Genomic DNA, 26,064 nt, shown 5'->3' with positions numbered 1-26,064 from the left:
CACATCTGCTGGCTAGGCTGAGTAGGAAGCCTTGTGTGTGCAAAAGGATTCGTCAGCTGTGTTAAAGTTAAAGTTGTTCACTTTTATCCTACAAATGATTTTTCTGTGCGTGGGTTTTCTTCCTGAATTTATTTCTAAGTTCTTTGTGGAGGGACAGTGTATTTTTTTTTTTTCAGTGCTGGTGATTTTGGCTCTGATTTGTCAGAGATTGATAAGGGTCAGTCTACTTGTCTGGTTATCAGAAATTCCTTCCTTTCTCGATGATAGTAGCTAAAGCAAAGCAGTAACTTGCTTCATTCCAGCAAGCATGAGCCCTTCCTTGTAACGTCTGGCTCTTAAACCACCCAAAAATAGAACTTGATAATTTGTAATGGATTAAAAGAAACTGACAATGTCCTGGCATTGCTCGTCACGCCAACATAACTAGATGGGCAGCCCTGTGGCCACACAGGGCCACACAATAACTAATTGCAGTTGTAGCTTTGAGATAAATGAGCACTCCACCGTGCAGCTGCAGTGGTATTTCAGGCAGCCGGCACACCAGTGGAGGCAATACCAGTGCACACGTTCAACTGTAGAAGCAAAAGCTGTGGAGGTCAATGGGAACCAGAGGGACAGGTTGTTGCTTTACTTCATTCTTCTCTCTGTAGGTGGCTGCTAGTATCTCCTTATGGAATCGCAGAAAAAATCATCTGGACAGGGACCTGAAGCAGTTTCTAGTCCCAGCTGTTTTGTTCAGAGCAGTGTCATCTGTGAGATCAGCTCAGGTTCTCAGGGCATTGTCAAGTGTGATCTTGAAGCCCTCCAAGACCGGAGGCTGCACAGCCCCTCTAGGTTATCTCTTCCAAGCTGGACTGTCCTAACGGCCTTGCTGCTTCCCTGACATGCCAAACTGACGGCTCGCTTCCATGAAATAGATTGCAGGATCTGCTCACTGCCAGATCTCCAACGAGATGTGAAGAGAAAGTAGTTCTTTAGCAAGCAAAGAAATAATATGTTTTATTTCACATTTTCATGCACCACTGTGGAATTGCAAAGTGTCAAGGGGACATGTTGCTTCATGCTACTGCACAGGCGTGAACTGAGGAGCAGAGATGGCAGGGGATGTGGCTGAAAGGGCTACTGCTGTACAGGACAGATCTGATAAGACTGAAAGGACGTGCTCCTTCCTCTTCCTTCAGACGGTTTCCTTTAATTGTGTCTTATTCTTTACAAAATTTCTTACAGTGTGAAGCAAAAGGACTTCTTATGTTAAAGTCTGAGAGTTTCAGTTCTAGTTGTGGAAAATGCTGGCATTGAGAGTGCTTACTAAGTCATTGAGATCTGTAATCTGTGTTCAGTTTGGTACGTCGCTTCCAAACTTGTGTATGGTGCTGGATTGTAAGAGTCTAAAATCTTGAAACTGAAGCACCTGGGATAGAGTTTATTATGAAAAAGCATTTGCTGTTGCTTCCCCCAAGGTCTAGGGGAGAGTGAGAAGTGAGGGAAGTAAAATGTTCTTCCATTTACAGTTAGTTAATGAAATTAAGGAAATGCCTACAAGTTCCTAATGCTAATAGTTTAATCTGGAGCTGGTTGACTGAGATCCTGCTCATGTTAACGGGAGGTCTTACTTATGTATAATGAATTGGGAGTTTCACACTTTTGCTCCACAACGGGTTCAAATAAAATGACCAGGAAAGCAAAGCTTGCTGTGGGAACGAATGCTGCATTCTGTTAGGCTCTGCTCACATACAGCTTGCAAAAGGTTCAGCTCTGCACCCGGCTCCATCTATGGCTTTGTAAGTCTTTGTCTTCTAACAGCGGTTTTAAAATCTGATTATGAGGACAATAGGTTTAACTGTATTTTCTATGGAAAAACTTCAGTTTTTCTGGCACAAGAACTAGTTGTAGTTACTCATATGTCTGAGTTTACAAAGTCCCACAGATGAGCATCTTTCCAATTATCTTTGTGGATTGCAGCGTCACCCCTTAACATGCAGCCAGCCTCAAGAATTTGAGCACAAACAGATGTGGAAATAAATCTGTGCAGTCCTTTAACAATCTATATTCGGTATTCTTGCCCTAGGAAAGGCTAGTAGAAGAATTCACCTGTGTATTTGATTTCTTGTTGACTTGGGATCGGTATGTAGTACCTACTGTATGTTCATCCTTGCCTACAAATATTCTGAATAATGGTTTGAAATCTTACTAGCTTGAAGTCCTCGGGTCTCTGACACGATCTGTTTAATAAGGTTTTGTAGGTACTGCTCTCTTGTCTTTCCACAGTTCTTTGGTAAAGCCTGTGATGTCAAGGGCCTTGTTTCACTGCTGTTCAGTCGTCTTCATATTGTACTTTTTAAAACTGTGTTTTCATTGTCAATGTGGACCGCTTGTCACTTTCCCATATGATTACCCTGTTCCTTTTCCAGTATTTAGTGTCTCAGAACACCCAGAGGTCTTGTGAAGTGAAATTTACCTCCCTCTCCAGCTTAGAATTTTAGCCAGTCCTCTTAATCTGGAATGCCTGTCCTATGCCTATTGTATGTAAATAACTTTTTATCAAACTTCGTTACTTGCTTAGATCTGCCACCTTCCCTTAGCTGCTTTCAGCAATCCTTGAAAACCTCTTTTAACTTTGTCTTTTGACAGCTCGGTTTCCAAGACAGGGCCTTTCTTTCCCGGAGTTTCAAGTGATAAGTAAGTTTAAACCGTACCTCACACACCCTCTTCTACCCAGGCATCAAGCTGGAAATATCCCCTTTTAGTTTGCCCCTTGTTTGTGTTAAGCTGGAAGGATTTTTGAGAAAGCTAGAACAGAGATCCACAGCCCTTTCCATTGGCGTTGTGATGTTGAGAGTCACCGCAGCTGATGGAGTGGGAGATCAGTACCACCGTGAACCACTGTCAAAATATTCCTGCTTGCAACTTACTGGAACCTTACTCATGAGATCTGTTACCTTTGATGTCTTGCAGGAGAGGTATGAAATGGTTTCTTTGGTCACTGAGTAATGAACTACTCACAGTGATAGGCAGTGACTATCGGCTCTATCTTGATCTCTGTTCTCCTCATCTTAACCCCGGGTTACTGTGTTGATTGTTAAACGTCATTGCTGATCTGCTCTCTGAGCGTGGAGGTATGTTGTAACCTCTCAGCCTGTAGGTAGCTCTCTGACTTCTTTAAAACTGCTCTTCTGCAGTTAATACGTTATTTCAATGAGTTAATAATTCTTCCCAGTCCTCTGAAATTCTAGAGTTCATTGCCTAACCACAAGTGGTCATTCTCCCATAAGTTGTGTTTGATTCCATTGTGCTGTAATAGAAAGCCAGAAGAAACAAAATATTGTGCAGCTCATTTTTAACATAACTCAGATTTTTACATAAAAAGGAGCACTGTCTTTGTAGGCAGCTTTTTAAATGTTAAGGAATTTATAATTTTAATAATCTGAGGCAGTAGCTTCATACATCATCTTCAATCTTTGGGGAAAAAAGTTCTCTTCAGATTATTATTTCGATAATTAGACTTTCTAGTAAGAACGTATTACAGGAATTGTAGAAATCATATTTGAATCTTGAAGGATTGTCCACTGCTTCCTCACAGTCAAGTTATATACTCGCATCAGGGGAGTCTGCTGGCACTCGGATGAGTATCTGTCTCCACAGCAACCTCGGTATTCTACTTGCTTGTAGAGGACCATCAAGGTGCAGCACGTTCCATTGAGATCTCTGGTTATGCCTCTGTATTTTTGTAAACATTCATTCACGATCCTGGTTTTTGTTAAGAGTAAGAAATGCTGTATAACCCTTCCCAAACCTTCCAGAAATTTATTTTGAATTTCTTAAAGCTACCATCTGCCAGGTGATTAATATCCTGCTTGAGCAATTGCATTAATACTCCGTCACTGACTTCCACCTGATCCTACATCAAGGCACTGGCTGTTCTTGCTAGCAGGGAGTGCATGTGCTCTGAGCTTAGGATAGAATTTCGTCTCATAGATTCCTTCCCTTCTCTACCGGCCTTCCTCTCTGTGCTATATCCACCAATATACCGATATTGCCCATATATTGGTAAAGTGCTTAAGGTATTTACAGCAGGAAAAAAAATTGTGATAGGAGTATTTCCGGGCCTTGAATCATTCAAACTCCGAATCGTATCTTTCAGAGATTGACGGCTATCATTGCTGCTGCGTGCGAGGAAGAGTTGAGTTGTGATAGGCAGTCATAGCTTGCTTGATGCTCCTAAAAACTGATAGCAACTTCATGGTAGAAAATAAACCATTACGTTACATAATCGTTATATGCCCATCTGTGCAGTCTTTCAAGCAAATACCTTCTGTCAAAGTCCTCGGGGTTGTTTCTGTGAGGACGATGGGATTCGATCCAAGGCTGATTATTCAGAGTTCCTTGGTAACCATCGGCTGGGTACTTGCGATGGATCCATCGACTCTCTTCTTTGAGACTAAGAAGAAAAGAGGCTTTGCAGTTCTGATGCACACAATAAATTGTGCCCGTTCTCTTTTCTGATAATAAAGCAGTGTTACAGAGGGGAAAGAGTAAAAATGGGTATTTGACATTTTTTTGCTCTCGAGCTTGTTAACTAAATCTGGTGAGGTGTTCTTCATTCGAGTACAGAAGAGCTTGTGCAATGTGCTTGACAATGAAGGGAGAAAGAAGAAATATTTAATTATAAATGGAAACAAAATAAACAGGGGGGTGGGATGAAACCTAGTAGTTAAGATTGTCCGTTCACTCTTTCTAGAAGGGGGGCTTTTTCCTGGGGGCAAATGGTCCATGTTAAGTTACACTCAAAACTGCACCATAGTGCATATTGAAAGGAGGAACGTTGGGCTAAATCTTACTGAGCAGCAAAACTTGTAATTTCTCTTTACTCTCCCTTTATGTTTGGAAGATTGGGAGGGTTTTTTGCTTTGCCAACATGTAAAAATGAAATGCTGGTACCAATAAAATGTCCGTTTACTGAAGGCAGATATGAAACGAATTTCTTCAAGCCACCAGCTGAGACGTGTGAATCAGTATTTCGCCACTGATCTTTTTATGCCTCTTACTTCTATTCCAGTTCTTAAGATCCGATGATTAACCCAATGAAGTAATGTTTAATCATTTAACCTTCCTTTGCCTGTATTGTAGCAGTCACAGGAAATCTATTTCCAAACCAAAAAAAAAAAAACAAAAAAACCCAAATCATCTTTGAAAGGGACATAGTGAACTAAAGGATCCTGAAATGTTATAGAGAATGAATCATATTAGCTGAGAGTCGGATCCTGTCTAGATACTTTAATTTGGGGGGAAAATGTTTTGCCTGTAAGTAGCTGAACTTTTATGTCTTTTTATTTTACTTTATTTAAATCAGTTGATTTATGAAAATTGTTTTGCTTCTATTTCAAATGCTTAAAAAAGTAGAGAAAAGATTGTTCCCTGCGCAGGCTTTATAACAGAAAAATTATATTGTGAAATAGGTAAAAGTTGTGAAACTGATGATTGTGTTCTCTGAGAAATGAAACTCTTAAGTTTTTTTTTTTTATTATTATTGCAGATGTCGCAAAGATTTGACAAACAAAATTTAAGGAAGCAACTAAACAAGTATTTCTGAGCTTGTTTTCATTAAAGTAAATGTTGTGACTGCAAATATGTAGTTTTGTTGCAGCCCTGATGTGTATATTACCATGCAAATTATTTGTAGCTATGATTGTTAGATCATAGAAAATAGGAAAAAAGATCCTTAATTTATCTCTTAGCTTATTTAGAAAGCTTGAAAAAGGAAGACAAACTAGAAGTTCTTGACTGAAATTTTTAGAACTATGGCTGTGCTTTCCATAGAGTACTTTGTAATAGACAATGAATGTAAAAAAACTTGAAAGAAGAAACTGAGTAAAAATATTTTTTATTAAAAAAAAGTTATGAATTAATAAGGTGAGAAAAATTGCCCCGAAATTAGTTTGGGTTTGGGGTTTTTTTGAGGGACAGACTTGTTACACTTTTTCAACACTTTCATCATTGGTTTTATAACAAAAATTGTATGTTTTTAGCTGGAGGGAAAAAATTAGTTTGAAAGCAGCCTTGAATTTTGCAGCAGTCTGGAAATGTGGGTGAGGAAAGCTGTTTATTTTTAAGAAATTTGATGAAAAATAGTGCAATGTGCTTATACTAGGTTAATACAGTCAATCTATATGTAATTATAATAATATATTTTATTAAACCAGCTGTGCTGCAAGCATTAGTTTATAGGTCACTTGTTAGAGTTTGTTTCCAATGCCAGCTTGTGAAAATTAATACAACAGTGTATTAGCACTGCAGTCTAAGATAATGGGTAAATATGTTAAAATTGGGGTAGGAACAATTTCCACTGAAATAAATCGTGGATCTATTTTGAATAATTGGATTGTAGTGTTTTATTTTAAAGATCCTTTACAATGAGATTTATAGAGCTGTGAAAAAAATCTTTATTGCCTTATAAAAGTGAAAATATTGTTCTAACCCCATGAGCATTGTGAAATGGTGAATAAAATAGGAACTGAAAATACCATGGTCACATTCAGCTTTGTTATAGAGCACAGGGCGAGACATCTTATGAAATGCCTACTTAAGGCACTGCTTTTTCAGTTCACCTTTTCAAAGCAAAAAATCTCTTGCTGAAAGGACAGTGTTACTGTGTTAGCACACTTTTGCACTTCGAATGAATTTGTAGAGAAATTCTGAAGACATATTTGTACTTCTGTACTTGGTTAAGGAATCGGGATACCTGTTGTCTCCTTAGTGGGAGTTTTATTTCCTATGCCGATAGCTGTGTGGTCACAGTCGGCAGAGGAGTGTTGTGTCCTTTTCATTGCGTGTCCTAAATCCTCAGTGGGACTGGAGGAGTATTTTAGTGCTGACCCTCTTAGGGATCCTGTATTACCTTGTTTCAGTTTTGCGTAGTAACTTGGAAATACTCGTGAGGGAATTTTAGTTTGAGAAGGAACTGCCCTTGATGTTGCAAGATTTTTGGACTTGGTTCACTGGTAAATGATCATGTTTTGTTATTTATCACAACTTGTGTCAAAATGCACTTTTTAACAGAAAAACGTGAAAAAATTTACTGTACTTGGGATGTAGGCATGTTCTAGCCCTGTTTCTGCTAACACAAGCTCAAGTGTTTGGTATCAGCCTCACTGGGAGTGGGTTTGAATCACTCACGCTTGCCGTATGTATCCCAGAAGTTAAACAGAAAAATATCAGGAATGAGTTTTCAACAGAGAGTAAATATCTCATCTGTTCCATTTTGCAGTAGGACACGCATGATCCCAAGGTGTTACTCCTGATGAAAGTTAGCAAATTCTCCCCTTACAGAATATTCTAAAGTTTTTTTTTATATTCTCCTGTGTCCCACTGTAGGATGTAGGAAATCTCATTCATTTGGTATTTTTTTTTAAGTTGAAACATTTGTATTAATTTGGGTTATTTTCTTAAACATGCAGTATAATAAATAACATTACTCTGATTTCAATAAGAATTGGTGGGGTTTTTTAATTTGAGAATTTAACTATTTTTAAAGCACTGTAATGGAGAAAAATTGCTGCTTGAAAAAGGCGTGTAAAAAGATAGTAAATGGCCTTAGCACGGTTTTTTTTTTTATTAGTCATCCAGCATAGAAAGTTATGTCAGTTCTGTAGTTCAGAATTTAAATAATATGCAAGAACATTGTCAAGTAGTTGTAATTTACTTGTGTTGGTGTATAGTATTGAAGGCTTCAAGAGAATTGTAATAAAGATACAATGGCATACATTTAATTTTTCTGGATTATCTTGTAGTTGCTTTAATAATTAATGACATTCTAAATTCTACACTGTAGTGTGGAATTTAGAATGTCATTAATGATTAAAGCCATTCCCTTGAGAAATTTATCTGATAGTTTTGTACAAAATGTAAATCGGTGAATATTACATTGCTAGTGGAAAAATCAGCTTTTTATTGCTTAACTGTAGGTTTTTTAAAAAGAATTTGTAATCCCTTTTCAAAGTTTGCTATTACCAAAGATAGTCAGCTTGCTTTAACTACTGTTGCCAAGCCTGAATCGGTAATACTGACCCTGTGTGTAACTTTGACAGGTTTGCTTCAAAAGAATTTTATTCTCATGTAAATTCACTTCTCGCATTCAAATAAAACTGCTTGTGAGAATCCTTATTTTTTCTTTTTAAAATGTTTACTGTGTATTTGGTAAACTTTGAGACTCAGGAGTTTGTCACAAGTTTGTTTGAAAGTTTTATGGTCACAAAATAAAAGTAGGCAGCATGTTCTTAGCATGGCCTTGTAAAGAACAGCTAAGGTGTCATATGGTCTGCCACATTTGCTTTGAAAGTATTTTAGATTCAGCTCTATAGGTTTAATGAATTTTACAGGTCTGTTGTAGAAAATAGCTGGAATTAGCTATTTTGATTAAGATCCTGGGTTTGAGAGAAAATATCTAAGGGTATTATAACCATATAGTATTATATAATATATATGTTTTTATATAATTATATATATAATATTTTATCCCATTATATCCTGTTCTTGTGTTTTGAGAAAGTACCTTTTTAACCCTGTAAGTGGTATTGCAGGAATTGGTTCCCTTTGCTTGTTTAAGGAATAAGGCACAAGCAGCACTGGCATTTCAAAGAGAGGGGAAATAAATACTAGAAAACCTGTTTCCATAGTAGTGTGAACTAAGTGCCACTTGCAGAGTTTTGAAAAACAAAACTCAATACATGTGGGTGGTCAGATTTTCATGCTGAGCATTGTGAATTTCTCTGCCTTCCCTCTAAGCCCAGAGTTTGAAACTGGCTTTTTTTGTTTTAAAAAATCTCCCGTTGCCAGTTAGAAAATCCCAAAGTATGGAGGACATTGAAATCACATACAAAGAACCATAGAGTCATTTAGGTTAGAAAAGACCTCTTTGAGGGTTTTTTGGGTAATTTTGACTTTTGCCTCATTAATGCTTCATTTTCTTGTTGGCAGGATTTTGCTTCCCGGGCTAAACTGGCTGTCCAGAACCTGGTGCAGAAGGTTGGGTTCTTCGGCATTTTGGCCTGTGCTTCAGTAAGTTCGTTTGGTTTATCATCACAAATTGCAGATCAGATGTATTGCAGTGAAATTAACGCTGTGAATTGTGACTCGGTTTTATTTGACTTTATTTGCATCTTTGTGCCCTGTTAGCTCTTTCTGTGTTCTCTGTGGTGCTTAGAGAAACGGGATGGCTGTGGGACTGGCAAGTGCAATAGCATGGAGAAACTCCAGTCCTAGATTAGTACCAAACACGTCGAATTCTGTATAAAAGCACAGCCAACAGTCATGATTGCTTCCTTCAGCTTCATCGCTGGGCTTCTTGACACTAGTTCTCCTTGGAAGATAATGAGTTTGGGATAGTGCTGTTTCCTTTTTAATCCATCAGAACAGAATGGTGCGGGAAGGGATCCCATTTTTTAAAAAGATAAAGCAATTCATTTTGTAGTGTGGTGAAACCCCATAAAAATGGGTCAGTTTACTAAAGATGCAAAAGGCCTGTTGCAGTGAGGAGGACTTACAAGAGACAGAACTAAGGCATTCTTAAAATTCAAGAAGTTTCTATGTTTCCGTTTCAGACCGGGGATGTTCCCTGCATTTGATGTTGAGGCCGTGTCTTCTCTAACGGAGGCACAGGCACGCTGCTGCTCACTGCGCTGCCATAGTGGATATTTGGCAGAACAGATCTTATGCCTGCTGACAGTTACCCTGTTGAGACCTTCCCAGCCCAGATTATTAGCTGGCAAGATACACCAAGAGCTGTGTTACTACCTATAGGTTCTGCTGGAACTGTATAATAATTTCTTTACGTGTTTATGTACTGTAGCTTACAGTGCTTGACATCTTCAAATTCAAAGGTATACGTAGACTGAAGAGCGGAAAACTACCTGCATAAATCCTCATTAGGGTATCCATCGATATTAATTGTTCTAAGTCTGATCAGGCGATATCTTTGGGTCATTAGGAACCAGAGAGAGAGAGAGAGAATGAGGAAGCAAGTTTGAGTCATGGCTGTATGAACTTCAAACTTTTTTTTTCTTGTATCTTTCTTACTTAGAAAAAAAGTGGCTTTTTTTCTCTCTAAGTAAGAGGTGATACAAGCATCTCCACTGATGACATTCTAGTATTTAAGTAGGATAATACTGTTGTTTTAGCTTAGAAAAATATGGGACCATTTGAGGTTTAAATGTCTTGCTGGAAGCTTAATGGGAACTGGTCAGAATGGTGTGCCTTACTCTTCCATCCCACACACAGAAGTGGGCTGTGATGCACAGAAATGCGATTACAGCGAAGAGGGGAAGTGTAGGTCCCCTATGATTCCATTCTTCCGGAATACCCACGGCCATTAACCAGCTGCTCAGCTGATGAGGTATTAATTCCACCCTTGTCTAGCATCTCTTCTAGTTTCCTAAATTGTAGAGACGACCGTGCTAACTATTTTCTCAAATGTAAGTAACTTGTGTTAGCTGGAAAGAATTAATCCGATTATAGTTGCTGACATACAACTTCTGTTTACTAATTTTGTGAACTGTCTTAATGTTTAGAGTGGAGACGTAGGTACAAGCTGTTCTTTAAATCTTTCCAGTAAGCTCTTAGGCTGCTCCTTCGCTGCCTCTGACTCATTACTCTCTAGTCACCATCTTGTGAGCCATCGCTGCATGGGCTGTTCTCTCTGCCTTGTGCAATCCAAACAGTTTGTAGATGGCAGGGATGAGTTACTGGGGTTGCTGGACAAGGTGAAGCGTGGGTAAATGGAGAACATGAGGAAGGAGTTGGTAAACACAAGAGGTGATGTGTTAAGTCTTCGTAATTCCTGCTTAGAAACATTTGTTTAACTTCTTACCTACTTACTGTGCTGTTCTTCACCGTGCTCTGTGCTCCAGCTTCCCTCTGCTTAACTGGGCTGCCGGAGGGATGCAGAATCACGAGTCCACCACAGTCCACTTGAGGATTTGTAAATGTGTGTACAGAACAACTGCAGAGGAGCAGTAAAAAGGGTGAGGTTCAACATGGCAGAGGCAATGAGAAAGCACAGGGATCCACAGTTGGATGTGTTTGTTGCATCCGTAGGTGAGGAAGGCAGTGCTGCGTGCGTGCTCCTGCATTTGTGCGTCCCCCCATGGGCTTCAGGGCGTCTCTTGCTTGTTGCTGCTTCTCCGTATGCTAGAGGGTGTCTCCTTTACTTGCTGCCCTTGTAATTGTGATCGTACTTTCAGATTTTGAACAGTATTTTAGTGGAGTGTATTTTTTACGATTAGGGAGCTTGCTTGTGGAGTGGGAATAAGCTGCAGGTTGCTGCTGTGTGCCAAGCAGTGCCTTCTCAGTAAAAGTACAATCAAGTTGAATTTAAAACTGCGCAGATTTATCCAGTGAAGTCAACCAAATGTTATGTTGTTTAATGGCAATAAGAAAGCCATGTTACTGTCTGGAGCTTATTTCCTACCTAAAGGCAGCTCTGGGGAAGGAATAAAACAGGAATTAGCCCTGGAAGATCCTTGCTGTGACTTGTGAGAATTTGCCCTCCTGTCTTTGTGGGCTTTCTTGGCAGCTCTCAGTACTGCGTGTGCGTGTTTTTTCAAAAAAAAAAAAAAAAAAAAAAAAAAAAAAAAAACAAAGAGAAACCTCTCTGGCCTGCTGATGGACCCTGCTGTGGACTCGTCGAGTACCTTTGTACTGTGATATCTGTAACGTATGGGTGACATCCACGGTTACCCCTACCTGAAGTGTGCTGCTCCCTCTAAGGTGACAGTGATGCAGTAGTTAAAATGTACTCTGAACTTAGGGGAAAAAAAAACCCTTAAACTAGCCAACAGAGACCATACTTGAGACCTAGAGCAGACTTGGCTCAGAAGAGCAAAATTACCTGGCTGTGGTATAAGTAAATAATTTACTAGCCTCCCATGCCTAAGACAGCTGTCACAGGTAAAGAATCATTTTAGCTGAAGCAGAGCATGTTTAGAGACCGTTTCGGGGCATGATTAGAGACCGTTTCAGATTTCTTCCTATGCAGGTGGTGTTGTGGGTGCTCATAAATTCGAATTGCTAGTTTATAACAGCTAAGTATAACCCTCATAAGCTTTCTCGCAGATTTCAGGTTTCCATTCAGTCAGTTGCAAGTTACTGTTTTTTAAGGTGTTTAGCAATCTACATTCTTGTTTGTGTAACAAAAGGACACAAATACTGCAGGATATTAGCCCAGTAATATACACTGCTACTGTGAGTTATACATAACCCCGTGTGTTTACTCAGACAGTCTGCCCTGGTACTGCATGCTAAGTGTGAAAGGTTGGAATCTGGATACTTTCTTGGTTTAATTTCAAAAATATTTTACAGATAGTATCACAATAGCAAACATCAAGCCAATGGTTTAAAAATAATAAAAAAACCCCTTTTAATTTTAAATGAAATGCATATGCTTAATAAAATCTAATCAGTGCTTTTAAACTGGATACATATGACTGTAAATGCCAGTTTTTAATGTACTTTCTCAGATGGAAATCACTGGGGATCATTTTGAACACCGGCTTCCAAGAGTGATGTGCTTGTCAGTGAGAAAATTTGATAAATCACTCAAAACGGCTTTACTGTGGTTTCAGTGCATTTCACATGGAAAACTTTTTGTTAGCTTCTTTAAAATCCAGGGGTAAGGAAGGGACCATGAGAATGGAATTGTCTGGGACACTGTCTAGCAGAATCCCAGAGACTTAAGTTATGTGGTGCGACATTAACATTTTTATAAGTATTAAGACACAAGAGTTTTGGATCAAGTTGAATAAGGGGAAAATGTTCATTTTTCAAAGCTTCAAAGTCTGTCATATTCCTATTCATCTCGGTAAATGCTGCAATTCCTGAGCTTCTCTCTCCCTTGCACTTCATAGATTCCAAACCCTCTGTTTGACCTGGCTGGGATAACATGTGGACACTTTCTGGTTCCCTTCTGGACCTTCTTTGGTGCAACCTTGATTGGGAAAGCAGTAATTAAAATGCACATCCAGGCAAGTACTACAGCTCCCTCAGGGCTCTGGGGTGAAGACTTTTTTGGGGGTTTTTTGACTGTTACACTGTGTTACTCTAATGAATTCTGGAGTCTCCCTTCCTGACCTGAAGTAATGGAAATTAATTTGGTGCAAAGGATTTACAATAAAGGATCTGCTAGGCTTCTTAGGCTCAAAACTTAGGCAACTGAATAATTTATAGCTACAAACTAATGAGCTCGCTGCCTACACCACTCAGGAAATTGGTGGTTAGCCAAGTTATTTACCTACGGTTTTTACCAGACTGACAGGACTTCGTACTCATAATGAACTTGACTTTTTGGTAACAAATACTCATTTCAAAGAGCGCTGCAACCAGCCTTTGCCAGTGAAGCGGCACTTTTGAATGCTGCCTTTTATCTCAGTTGAGTGTGTAGAGAAAACCTTGCTCCTTTCAGGCCCTGCAGAAAGCAGGCCGAGGGCACGGCTCTGGCCATGTTGTCTGTTGCTTCCAAGCACGGTCAGCAATTTTTGGTGTCTGTGTTACCCTGAATGGGCTAGATTTCAGCCTGTGGCCAGTTTTTTCTTGCTAACTCAGAGCTTTACTGGATGTTCTGAATTTGGCCATCAGAATCTCCAGTTGCTTTCAAAACTTTTTGAGTCTCACTTTCAAAATTTTTGAGTCTCACTTTGAAAATGCATCACCGTTTTGTGCAGTGGAAGATGAAGTATTGATTCTCTGGCGATTCTTCACTGGTGGCGGGGTGGTTAGTACTAGATCATGAACTACATTCCTTTATTTGTAATGATTAGAACCAATGTTATCAGCTGGGGCTTGGTTTTTTTAGCATCTCCATAGGACTGGTGCCATGCCTGTAGCTGTATTGCTTGGAAATCTTTGCTGTTACTACATTAAAATAGCAGAAGCTATTAGTAGTATAAAATTACTCGTGTAGTACCCTCATCAAGCTGCTTTAAAATCCTTCTTTTGCCCTGAACAGAATATTTCAATCTTCAACCCTTTTTTTCCCCCCCTTTTGTATTTTTTTTTCACTTTCCCCAGTCCTGAAACAGAAAGTAACTAAAAGATCTGAATATTCTTTCATTTACTGTGATAGAACAACTTTTTCTCCACACTTAATTTTGTATTATCTGAATTTTTTTTCTTTTAAGTCTGTGTACTGTTAGAATTTGTTCTGGCAACACAGAAAAGTGGAATAGTTATTGTTTAATATTCCTTTAATGATTTCATTTGTCTTGTTTAGCTAGCAGAATGATTGTTATGTAATTTATAGTGCTCCACACTCAGATCAAATGTAAGTGGAAAAAATATTTCCCAGTGTCTTGTACAGTTGGTAAATCATCTTATTTTGTAATACATTTAGCTATTAGAATGCTTTTTTCTGCGATGCTTGATTTCAAGCATACTCTTGTGCAATAGCCTTGATTTTTGTAGTGATCTTGCTGCAATTTGGAATTTCGGAAATGTAAGAGTCATGGAAAAGGCTTTTAATGAAATCTTTCTCTAGACAGGAAGCGAGTGAGTGGTGCAGTGACCACCCTGGAACTGCTTTTAACTGGCCTCTTCCTCTGGACCACAAAATCATTTTGTGTAGTCGTAGTCACATTCCCAATTTCCAGACTGGTGAATGCAGTTCTCCTTAGCTCATGTTTAAATTGATCTAAGGAGACTGTGGGAACTGTGTGTGTGTGTGTACGCATCTACACCCAGTCTGGCTCACTCTGCAAAGGAGCAAACTGTCAAATAGGACAAAAGTGGAATTAGCAAAGGCTATTTTAACAAAATTTTAGCTTATTTTATCGCTCCCTTCTTTTCTAAAACGATGGACATTTGGATTTTCTGCAACATAAGCTGTGTTAGAGAAGTTTCTGCCATTTATTTTACTTCGTTCTAAATAGTCTGTTGCATTAGAGATGGTGACAGTTAAGTTTTTTGAACAGACAGGTACCCGCTGGCTCTTACTTTGTTGTTCACCCACACGGACTAGGAGATACATTATGTAAATTTTACATATATATTTCTATTTACAATAATACATATACATTAAATAATGTAAAAGATACGTTATTTTTCACTTCTGTGATCTTTAAGTACGTGCGTTTGTGTAAGGGGATGTGAATTGTTCTACACAGTGATGACTGGTTTTCCATTAAAACTTTGTTGACCGAGTAAAGTGGCATTCAGCTTCTGGGAATCTTAAAATTCACATCTGGGAGGATGCGAATGGTTAGGAACACAGGCTACAAAAACATTGCAAGAAATGAAATCTATGAGGAAATAGAATAATAAAGTAAACAGCTTTTCTCCCTCCAGCCTTTTTTTGAGGAGAGTATTGAAAAAAAAAGACCTTTAAAGAAAAGGGAAGGGAAAACTATGTGTGACTGCTGCAGAAGCTGTCTGGTTGGAAAGGAACGTGAACTGTCGTACCCCATTGTCTCTGCTTCCCTTTTGATCCCATGTTTCTCTAACTGATGTTTTCCTTCCTACAGAAACTTTTCGTTATTATAACATTCAGCAAACATATAGTGGAGCAGATGGTGTCCCTAATCGGGTGAGTAATTCTTTAATGCAGTAATACTTTCGCTTATTAAGTGGAAAAATACTGGAGGAGTCAAATAGATGTGCTGAAAATTGTGTTTTGCTTCAAAGTGCAAGCTTTGGCCAACATGTGATTTAGGTCTTATTTGCAACTTCATTCCTCACCTCAAAGGCTTCAAGTATTTCAAGAAATGTAATAGCACCGAAGGTCAGATGGCCCAAGTGTATGGTACCAACAGTTAACTTTCACCCAGAAATATGATACAGCTCTCCCAATGCAGATTGCTAGACTTTTAGCTGCAAATAGACTGTTTTTTATAGACTTTCTTCAGTGTTGTAGTGTGACCCTATGACAAAAATGAAAGATCTGTTGTGATTTACGCAGTTCCCCAAGATGACATTAAACATCTTCAGTAATTTGAGCTATCTTATACATTTAAAATATTTAAATATCTCATAAAATGTCAGAAAGAAAAATTTGGTGTGTAGAGCTTTATCTTTTAAGTTAAAAGCTCAGTTTAAAACAAGAAAACTAAGCAAAAACCCAGCTAACAACAGTTGGGGGGCGGGCGGGGGGGGAGACAATTGAAAAAACATACTTAGATGATGGCTCCGTGGGTTTGAATGAAGATTGGATACTGATGATGAAGGGTTAGATTTTTTTCTTCATATCTACCTGTTCAGTCTTGAAATTCTGTGTAATTTTAACATCCATTAAATGTCAATATTTCCTGCCCGGTAATCCAGCAAATAAGATCGCAACAGTGCCTCTCTAACCATGCAGAAGTTTCACAAATTACTTGAGTGCAAACCAAGAATGCAACTTAATTTACATGTAGGCAACTAGATCAAATCATATGGATTTCATCAAGAAGCCATGCTTAATTGTTCAAAGTAAAAATTGTGTTCTTCAAGGGAAGGCTGCTGCCTGTTGTCAGTACATGGACCACATTCGGGTCAGGGATACAGGTTTAAAGTTTTAAATACAAGTCTTAAATAGAAAGCTTTATTGTTGTGGGGTTTGTGCTTGCTTTTTTTTTTTTTTTTTTTTTTTTTCAAAACTAGATACCTAATGTGGATCTGTAAAATAAATTCTAAGGTGTTCCTACTTTTCCAAGGTCTTTCACTTGTTATATAGGGCAAATTGATGGATACATTGCTATCCAAACTGTAATAATTATTTTCACATATAATTCAAAAAGCCAAAGTCCTCAAGAACAGTTTCAGGGGAGGAATGTCCGGAAATAATTCCTGTTAAAAATATGTAAACTTGAAGTAGTAATGCTATACAAAGAAAAAGGAGTGTCAGAAGAAACATTCTAGTAGGGCATTTCGCTAATGAAACAAATCCTGACTTTATTACTTCCTGATCTTCTGATTGGGTGTCTGGTTTGTAACAAACTTCAAAATTAATTTGTTGCTTTGAATATTATTTAAAAAAAGAGAAATGTGGGTACTTTTAACCATCGTTAGTTAGATTTTCTTCGTATCAATCCCACTAAACAATTTACTACTAACTTTTGATCTGCACTGCTGCTAGGTCAGGTATATTTCCAAAGATCTACTCTCCTACAAATCTTTGAGCCAAAACTAGTAGTTTTTTCCTACTTCATCTGTCTTGGAGATAATTTTGCATCAAATTACTCTGAATGCATTCACAAGACCTCTGCTGGATTCAGATTTTATTAGATGGTTGATGTCAGAGTTAAAAAATGTTCTCGGGAGACAGTAAGATTTTTGGAATGTCCCGGTATCCTTGACTTTTCTCAAGCTGTCTGCTAGCATTACCTCATCAATTTCTTCTAGAGTGGAGTATAAAACTTGTTAAACAATGGTTTGCATTAAATCCCTTATTAAATTAAAATATAGCTCTGTTTAATGGTCAGTAACTGTTTTAATCAAATTCTGTCTGACACAATGACTTAGGAGGGGTTTTTTTTTGTCTGGGATATTGCTCTTACACAATAGGAAATGTCTAAGCACAATACTTTAAAATAACGAACCTATTAATATACAGGATAACTAAAATCTAGACAGAAGATTAAGTTATGAGATAAAGTCTGAGAATATTTGATTTTATAAGCCGGAGAGAATTTCTTGATAACTACGTGAGTCTTAGTCAAAAAGCAAAAATGATTCACCTGCAGACCTTGTTTACTTCTGTTACTGGCTGCTGCTGGCATCGCATGCCAAGCCTGCCATAACCAGGCTTTTTTAATATAATTTAAGGTAATTTGATTTTAGAATTTTGTCTAGGTCTCCATTACAAAAGAATCATAAAATACTGCTTTATTTTTTATATTTTATTTTAAATATTTTTAAATTATTTATTTTACTTTAAATATTAATTAAATAATGAAAAGGCAAAGAAATTGAAATGTGGCAGGAAATTAAGAAGCTATTTACAAAAAAATTTAGAAAGCATCGGTGGTAGCAGGTAAAAACAAGAAAAAAAAGCAGGCTAAGGTGGTGGCAGCAGCAGGGCGAAGGGCAGCAGCGCTGCAGCAGTCTCCTTGGGACGAACAGGGAGGCATGGATGGGTTTAAGAACCTGGTTAGAATGAGTTGTGAAATCAAAGCTGAAGAGGATTACAAAGACAGTGGTAGCTCACACTGGGCTGGTAATTATCAACCTGTTCTACCAGTTAATAGTTGCAAGTTGTATTGTTGCTGTCTAAAATGCCAGGAGAGGAGAACGTTTTCTCTCGGGTTGTATTACATCCAGAAGCTTTTGTGAGGAGAGACGGTGTGTGAGTTTTGTCTTGTGTTCTGTCACCAAAGAAGAATTTAACTTACTGATCATCCCTGTAAAACACTTCGACGCTGGGTTTAGGCCAAACCTAGCCCATTTAACGTTTTAATTATCATGTGTGTTGTGGGTTTCATTTTGGCTCTTAAATTTTTCCATTTAAGTTGGTTTTTTTTACCTACAGCTGCAGGATTGTTTATGAAGCCACACCAAGCACATTGCTTTTAGGCACAATTGTATTTTCTTGGAAGTGCCCGTTTGATATGTGGATTAAGAATTCCCAGAAAACTACTAAAGAAATAGTTCTCAAAGCACACACCATCCACAAAACTGTCTGCCATCAATTCTGGTTAAATGTTCAGAAAGAAAAAAAAAATCTTAATTTTTTTCCTCTTTTTGTAGTTCAGCACACTGTTCGTATGTTGTGATAATGAGCTAATAATTTTAGAACTTCAATAGACATCTAAAAAAATCATAAACATGTTTTATATAGCATTAGACAGCATGTGGCCTTCACCTCTGAAGCATCTGAACTTCAGTGGCAAGCCATAGGGCTGCATCCCTTTTGGACAAATCCCACCCTTAGGGCACAGAGATTCCCTCTGACTATTGTTAAGTTACTGATAAACTCCTGTAGGCTGCAGAATGTCTTAATTACAGAGGCTGTGATAAGTTACTCAGAAGGGAGGCAGGCACCCTGGGAGCTGCTCATGTGATACACCAGGTATGCTAGTGCACTGCTGCTGGTAGCAAATGATGCCTTGCTGACTTTAAGAGAAGTAGAAACTAATTCAGTTCATTAACCGAGTCAATAGACTAATTTGAAGTTTAAATAGAAGCCGGTCAAATGCATGTAAAAAATCTGCATACTTCCACAGATTTTTCAAAGTTAATCAGTTAGCACCCATGTTCCGTGGGTGAGTCGTGTTAATGCGGTGAACGAACTCTGGAAATCTGCCCCCAAATCCCACTGCTTCTGGAGGGTTTCTTAACCTGGTGGCGTTTGTGGAACAATTTCCATGCTTAGCGGCTATGCAGGCCAGTTTGAATGACTGCACATCTGAAAGGAAAAATAGTTTTCTGGTAACAGGTACTTGAACCGTGTCCTTGACAAACCAGTTTACTGCTATTTATTGTGCCATAATTATTTGCTTCACAACTTCATCGTGGTTGATTCTTGTAAGGAGCTTTCAAAAAAAAGTACAATTGAAATCACGGTGACTGATGTAACCGGAAAAATTGCTTAAAGGTTGTATTTTTTTTTTTCCCCGAAATAATTTACTATATAGGTTTAGGTTATTTCTTTAAGTCAAGAAGCTACCGTGAGAGAAAGGGCTGCACCAGAAGTCAGTTGTCCTGGGCTGGGAAAAGCCCCTTTTATTGATTCATGTTGTGCCGTGCGATTGCCTGGGTCTGGGGGCTCCAGCAGGGTCGGAGCGCAGCACATGGCCTCTGCCAGCTCATCTCCAGGGCTTGGTGTCCCTCTGCCCTGGGCAGCGTGGCATGGACGAGTCCAGGCTCCACGTGCCAGCCGCACCTTCTGGTGGGGCGGACCTTTCCTTGGCGTGTAAGCCAGGAACTCCAGATCCTGTTAAATTGGTGTCTTCATTGAAAGATATTTCGAAAAATAGGTTCCAATCAATATTTAAAATAAAACCTGTGTAGCAGAATACAACCAAGCATGACCTGAAGTGGCTGAGAGTGTGGCTAACAGAGCATGACTTAAAAACCTCTTGAGCGCAGCGCTTCTGGAAGGTTACACCAATCCACCTGACGTTTTTTGGTACAATAAATCAACGGCTCTCCTCCCACAAGTATATCAGAAACCTGTGGGACTGCGCCCTCGTAATACACCCTGTACACAATAGAACAGCTCTGCACAAAAAAGGCTTTAGTGCCTTGAAAGGGACACAGATGTGGATGAAACTTGAGTAACTTTGGTGTTGAAAACCTTCCAGTGGATCACAACAGAATTAGAAGAGTTTATTTGCAAAAGGCTTGTAGGACTTAACTCTGAACAAACAAGCTGCTTCTTTTTTTTCTGAATTGTGTACAAAAATATATCTTCACAACAGAAATAGAAGTTGCCATGCAAAGAGCAATATTGAGTTAAGAACCAGCAGTTCAGAGATGTTGCAATTCCTGTTTGTGAAAGCACTGATGTTAACATAACAGAATGTCCCAAGAAAGAAAGTTTTACAGCCAGCTTGGTTAGCGTGGGTATTGGAGCGTAGCTCCAGGTAGAAATGACGTCAAACATCTAACAATTTTAGCTTAGTAATCTTTAAGTAAGATACTCTCTTTCTTCATCTCTTACAGCAAGCGAATCTGCCAAGTAGCCTTTTAACCCCCAAAACATTTCTGTTTGTCCTGACCATGAACCAGCTTTATTTTCTGCAGTTTCAGAAGGCTGAGGGCAGATAACATCTAAGTTTCGCCGAGGCCGGTGGTAGAAGCCGAAGGCTGTGGTTGATCCCTGTGGGCTTGGGGAACCCAGGTTTTGCTGCTGGACTCCCAGCCAGGGTCCAGGTTTGCTGCAGCATCAGCTGGGGGCCGAGGGCCACTGAGTCACCGCAGGGTCCTGGTATTGGCGGAGCCTCAGGGAAACGGATGGTTTAAATACTGTGAGAATCTTTATCAGCACAGGAAATGACAGCTCATTAAAATACTAACCGTTAAGCCTGTTTAGATCACTGTCTGGAAAAAAATTAACCATTGCAGGTTCAGATAACTTGCAGGAAGAAAGGTGCTCTGTGTAGGCAGCAAATATGGAATGCAGATTAATCAGTTTTGCTACTTGTCCAGCCACGTGAAAATATTTCCCTTGGAATCTATTTTTCAGAGGTTTATAAAACATCTAATTTCCAAAGAAGTTGATACCGTGCTGGAGCAAAACTTCCAGTTTCTTTTGAGAGAGGGGTGGCTGAAATAACCCAGTTGGGTGCCTCCTGCCAAGTGCCACACGCACGGCTTGTGAGCTGCGGGGTGGCTTTTCCTCGTGTTCTTACAGGGGAATGGAGAAATGTGAAGCTAATACAGAGAAACTCTGTGTGGGAGGAATGGGTGTTGGGTGTGATGATTTAATGGTGTTTTGCATAATTGTTTGGAAGGTGGAAGCCTTTGCTTTGGCCCTCTGGCCTAGCTATGATAGCTAGTCTGATCTAAATAAATCAATAAAAAAGGAATTGGAGGTCCTGGGAGGGGAGGCTGCAGCCCAGCACTCTTCCTCCTTCGTTTGTCACATTCTTCAGTGGTACTTGCTCCTTTTTTGTGGAAGGAGGTAATCCCTGGCCTCGGGCCACGCTCACGCCAGGGCAGCAGGGTTCTGGATGTGTGCAAGGGTTGTGCTAACAAAACACACAATGACCTTTCCCTCCTAGTTTGGTTTTCTGTTGTTTCAAAATTTATTTTGCTGTTGTCTTCGTATGGAATTGTAGTGCTGGCATTTCCTAAAAGGATGTTTTTCTGTAGCTGGACTCGCCCAAATAGCTGAATCTGAGCAAATGTATATACGATGCCGTTTGTCCCCAGGCCCCCAGAGTCCGGACGAGGACAAAATGTGCATGCCAGAGAGTCTGACAAAACCTGTTAACAGTTAAACGATTTTTCCAAATTAACAGCCGTGGATATTAGAGAGATCATCCATAAAATGGGGTTGTGACTCAATATTGCATCACCTTTCCAAGCAGGGCTTCGGTGTTTCAGCCTGGGAGGCTGGTGGCTTGTTTGCACCACCTCTTCAAGGACCGTGGTTCTTATTTCCCTTCACATTATTATTTCCATGATAACATAGATTTCCATATTTTTAAACCTGTAGTACTTAATGCTTCTTGATCATTGCAACTGGGGGACTGATGCCAGTTGCTCCTGACTCAAAGAGCTGCTGAACAGGGTATAAAATTCAGAACTGAATGCCACTGAAGCTCTTATTTACATTTTTAAATTCTGTCAGAATAAATGGAGTTTAAGTACTACCTAGAGTTAATCAGCAGCTTAATCATCACTTGCTGTTAGAGGCCTCTTACAAATGAGAAACTTTCATTAACAGTAGAAAACCCACCCTATTAATGTTCCTAAATGTGAGTCGACAACTGCAGCTTCAGTGTTCCTTGAAAATGCTTGTTCATTCTAACACTTCTCTCTGGAAAAGTAGGCAAATATACACATGCATTTGTACAAGATGGGAACTTTATGTCCCAAGTTATGGACTAACAGATTAATTTTTTTGTGTGCGAAATATAGCACAATGATACTAAAATGCAGCATTTGAGAGAAACTGTACTGCACCATTTAACATTTCTGAACGTTCACAACTTGTAAAAGCAATGGTTATGACATTTCAGTAACTCAAGGGTAACCTATACTCTTAAAGATCTTGTAAGATGAAAAAAAAATGCCTCTCGAAAGCGCAAATATCATGATTAGATGGTTTTCCAGAAGTATTTTTAATAGTAGTAAAAATGCAGTTGGCTGGCTGGCATAGGGAAAATACTTTTTCTTTTTTTACCCCCACCTTTTGGTTTGGTGCTTCATCCACGTGTGCTGGAGAAAACTCCTGCCTGTAGTGCCAAAGAGTCTGTTAAAAAGAGAAGTTTCCTCAAAATCTTTCCTCCCCCTTTCATGACTAGTGACATGCATTTGAGGTTCAACTGCTGACAGTCATTCTTTAAAAAGCAAAATTAACAATTTTGTATTTTTCTATTTTATATATATATAAAATACAGTGTATTTTAATAAACAGGGCTTTGCTGTAACTGGAACAGAAGTTTCAGGAGTCATAGTGTCAGAGGCTGGAAGTTGGTGTAACTTTTAACCTGATCCTACAAAAACTTTGCTGAATCTCTGTAGTGTGGCGCTTCAGAGAGATGTGAAGTTTTATTTGTTGGGAAAAAATCTATATAATTTTTCATTTGGATGGAAATGATGGTTCTTAAAAAAAATATCAAAGCTGCCTCTATTTAATTACAAATACTAGGTAAGACTTCTGAAAACAGGCTTCAACAGTGTTTTGTTCCATGAAGCAAAATTCTTAATGGTTGTTTATGTTGTAGTATTAGAATGCAAGCGTTGTTTTTTACTGAAATATTCAGATTTTAATGAATTTAGGCTAGTGCAATCTTTTGGAAGTCTGTTTCCAGTTTCAGTTCCTTGTGAAACATTCAATTGTAGTGGAGAATCAGAATCAATAAAACAAAAATTTGTGTTTAATGTTGACTGTTTCTAAAATCTATCTAAAATTAATATTCTCTCCTCCCCCTTCCAAAAAAATAAACCCAAAGCACTTTTTCCTGAATCTTAGGATAAAACTCTAGCTGGTCTCTTCTGTTTTTCAAGTACATTTTGTTGAATTTACTCGAATTTGTTGAATTTACAGAATACACAAGAACAGCACCTCTCGTCCTATGGGTGCATCTTTGTTCCTGATTAACTGCAAAATTCATTAAGTGATAGCAACTAGTACAATATATTTCGTTGCTTATTTGGACAGAAAACATCTAGTGAATGACTTTTTTATTTTTTGATATTTTTTTTCAATTGAAGGCCTTAAGCAGCTCGCCAAGACCTACATTTTAAGCCTTTAAGAAGGGACAGCAGGTTGTGCATTTGGGGTTTTTTTGTGTGTGGTGTTTTGGCAGATAGAGACTACAAAGTGTGGATAAGCAGAGGTCTGTTGTGTGCTAAGGTCCTTTTTTCTTATCCTTTCATATTCTTTATTTGAAAGACAATAGGCTTGGTTCTCAAAGCAAAATGCAAGGAATTGGGTTTAGATTCTTCTACCAAATAGGTTTATCTTCCAGCATCTTCCTTTCTGAAGTCCGATGTGTAAATACACTTGTGGTTTGCATCTAGACTCCTGAAACTGCAGCAGCCTTTTGAAGGTGTATTTTAAAGTCATTGCTAAGTGGCACAGAATTATGATGCAAATCTGCCCCTTCTGCCTGTGTACCTGCCTTAGTTTGAGTGTAAGCTTTGAAAATTTGTCCTGAAGCCTTCCCCCTCCTCTGCTAAGAACAGGGTGAGTGAGCTGAACTGCCCGAGGTTTGCAGGGGGATACTATTCATGTGTAGTTAAAGGAAATGAAAACCAATTTTTATGACTTTTAGATCTAAGATTATGTCTGTGCTTTGGATATGAGGTGACACGTGTATGTTAGCTGGCTGATTAAATGATTGAATTTTGTTGGAAAAGTACAAGTAACCGATACTGTGCTGCTGAAATGGGATTTCAGGAATTTTTTTCCTAGTACTGTGGATTTGTGATTTTCTAGATGTTACTTTCCTTCATTTTACTCCCTATTTAAATTTATGCATACTTTTTCACAATTAAAGTCTTTGCGAATGTGCAAAATATTGCCGACTTTCAGAAGCCAAGGTCCTTGCGTTCAAGATCTTACAGTTCTTCAAAAGAGCGTTAATAAAATGAATATTGTGCACTTAATTAGTCATGCTCACAAAGGAAAAATAAGCTAAATACTTGTAGTGAAAAAAAAATTAGAAATACAGTGTGATCTTCAAGCCCTCTGAACTTGGTTTTCATGTCTTTGTTCTGTTGTTTAATGCTAATTGGGCACTGACTTAGTTCAGTTTTCAGAAAAAAATGGAGGCATTTGAACAACCATTCTGTTAATCATTCATCTCTCATCATTTAAATATTCCTTATTTCATAATCATGCAGAAACTTAAAAGTAAACATTACCTTTCAGTAGCTTTTCCGGGCTTCCGAGTGTTCCTTGAAAAAGAAACCTCAAAATGTAACTGATTTCTACAACTGTGACTCGCTCCGATGGCGAGTCATTAGGAGAATTTTTACCACGAATACGCAGCTTCGTAAGGGACGGTTCTGAAAAGCTGGAAATTGTTTGTAAAAGTTGACATAGTCATGTATAAAATGTGTAATAGATGTGCTTTAGGCTCTGCTCTTTTTTCTCACCCCCACCCCCCCCAAAACTTTACCAGTCCAGGCACAGAATTTACTCACCCATTTGTATCATTGTGATGGTGAATCATGAGGGAAGCAATCCTTTTCTTGTAAATAAGTTCACAAAAATTATTTGCCCCAGGCTACTGATACATTTCGTGGAAGAGAGTGAGCTACTTTGTTTCTTCAGTGTGTGCATTTTCATAATTTCTTAAGATTAGAAAACTGGGGTTTTTTTAAATTGGTCTTTAGCCTGGAAAAGGGACTATCATGTCACATCAGGAGACTCAGGAAGATAATTTGAAGGACCTAGCTCAGCCGCAGGCATTTGGAGGGATAGTTTGTAAAACACTGTGTGTATTTTGGTGTCTGGTGTGTTTTGCAGTAGTGTAAAGAATCAAAACTGAAGTGATGAAATCTAGTTGACTGTTTTTAATGTAGCCCACCATATTTAATTTCTTTAAAATTAGAAAAAAATAATTAAAATCTCTCTTCTTTTTGAAATTAAAATGGTGTTTGTCAGTAATGGGGACTCCCCCATGGCTGGAGTTAGTGTAATATAGGAGTAGAGTGTATATATGTGGATCAAACCTTGGGAGCCTTCGGCTTGTGTGTGAGTTCTCACCACACCAGCTCAGCTAGTGTTGTACCTCAGCTGTGTAGTAGGGATTTTTATTTTTTTTTTAAAGTATTGTGACAGTTATTAAAGCTCCTCAGGCCTCCTGCTTAAAGCATGGGGTGTGGGTTTGAAGGCTGGTCTCCCAGGTTGGTTTGGATCAGAGGCCGGCCAGGCCAGGCCGCAGTTGCAGGCCGCGGTGCCACCACCTTCCCACTCCAAGGTGGGAG

The 26,064-nt window shown here is 38.8% G+C and overlaps 1 protein-coding gene across 6 annotated transcripts in view; it reads left to right on the top strand.

Annotated features, from left to right (window-relative positions):
* The window catches only part of VMP1 (vacuole membrane protein 1), a 68,732-nt gene that overhangs the window by 39,646 nt on the left and 3,022 nt on the right, over positions 1-26,064 (top strand). For all 6 annotated transcript variants that reach the window (XM_037371804.1, XM_037371823.1, XM_037371785.1 and 3 more), the window contains 3 exons: positions 8,974-9,054; positions 12,897-13,013; positions 15,504-15,565. In XM_037371804.1, coding sequence (XP_037227701.1) covers positions 8,974-9,054; positions 12,897-13,013; positions 15,504-15,565 — 260 coding nt within the window. The remainder of the gene's footprint in view (positions 1-8,973; positions 9,055-12,896; positions 13,014-15,503; positions 15,566-26,064) is intronic.

Source organism: Falco rusticolus, chromosome 1, assembly GCF_015220075.1.
Source record: "Falco rusticolus isolate bFalRus1 chromosome 1, bFalRus1.pri, whole genome shotgun sequence".
NCBI classification, from domain to species: domain Eukaryota; kingdom Metazoa; phylum Chordata; class Aves; order Falconiformes; family Falconidae; genus Falco; species Falco rusticolus.
This window is presented reverse-complemented; position numbering and strand designations above follow the sequence as displayed.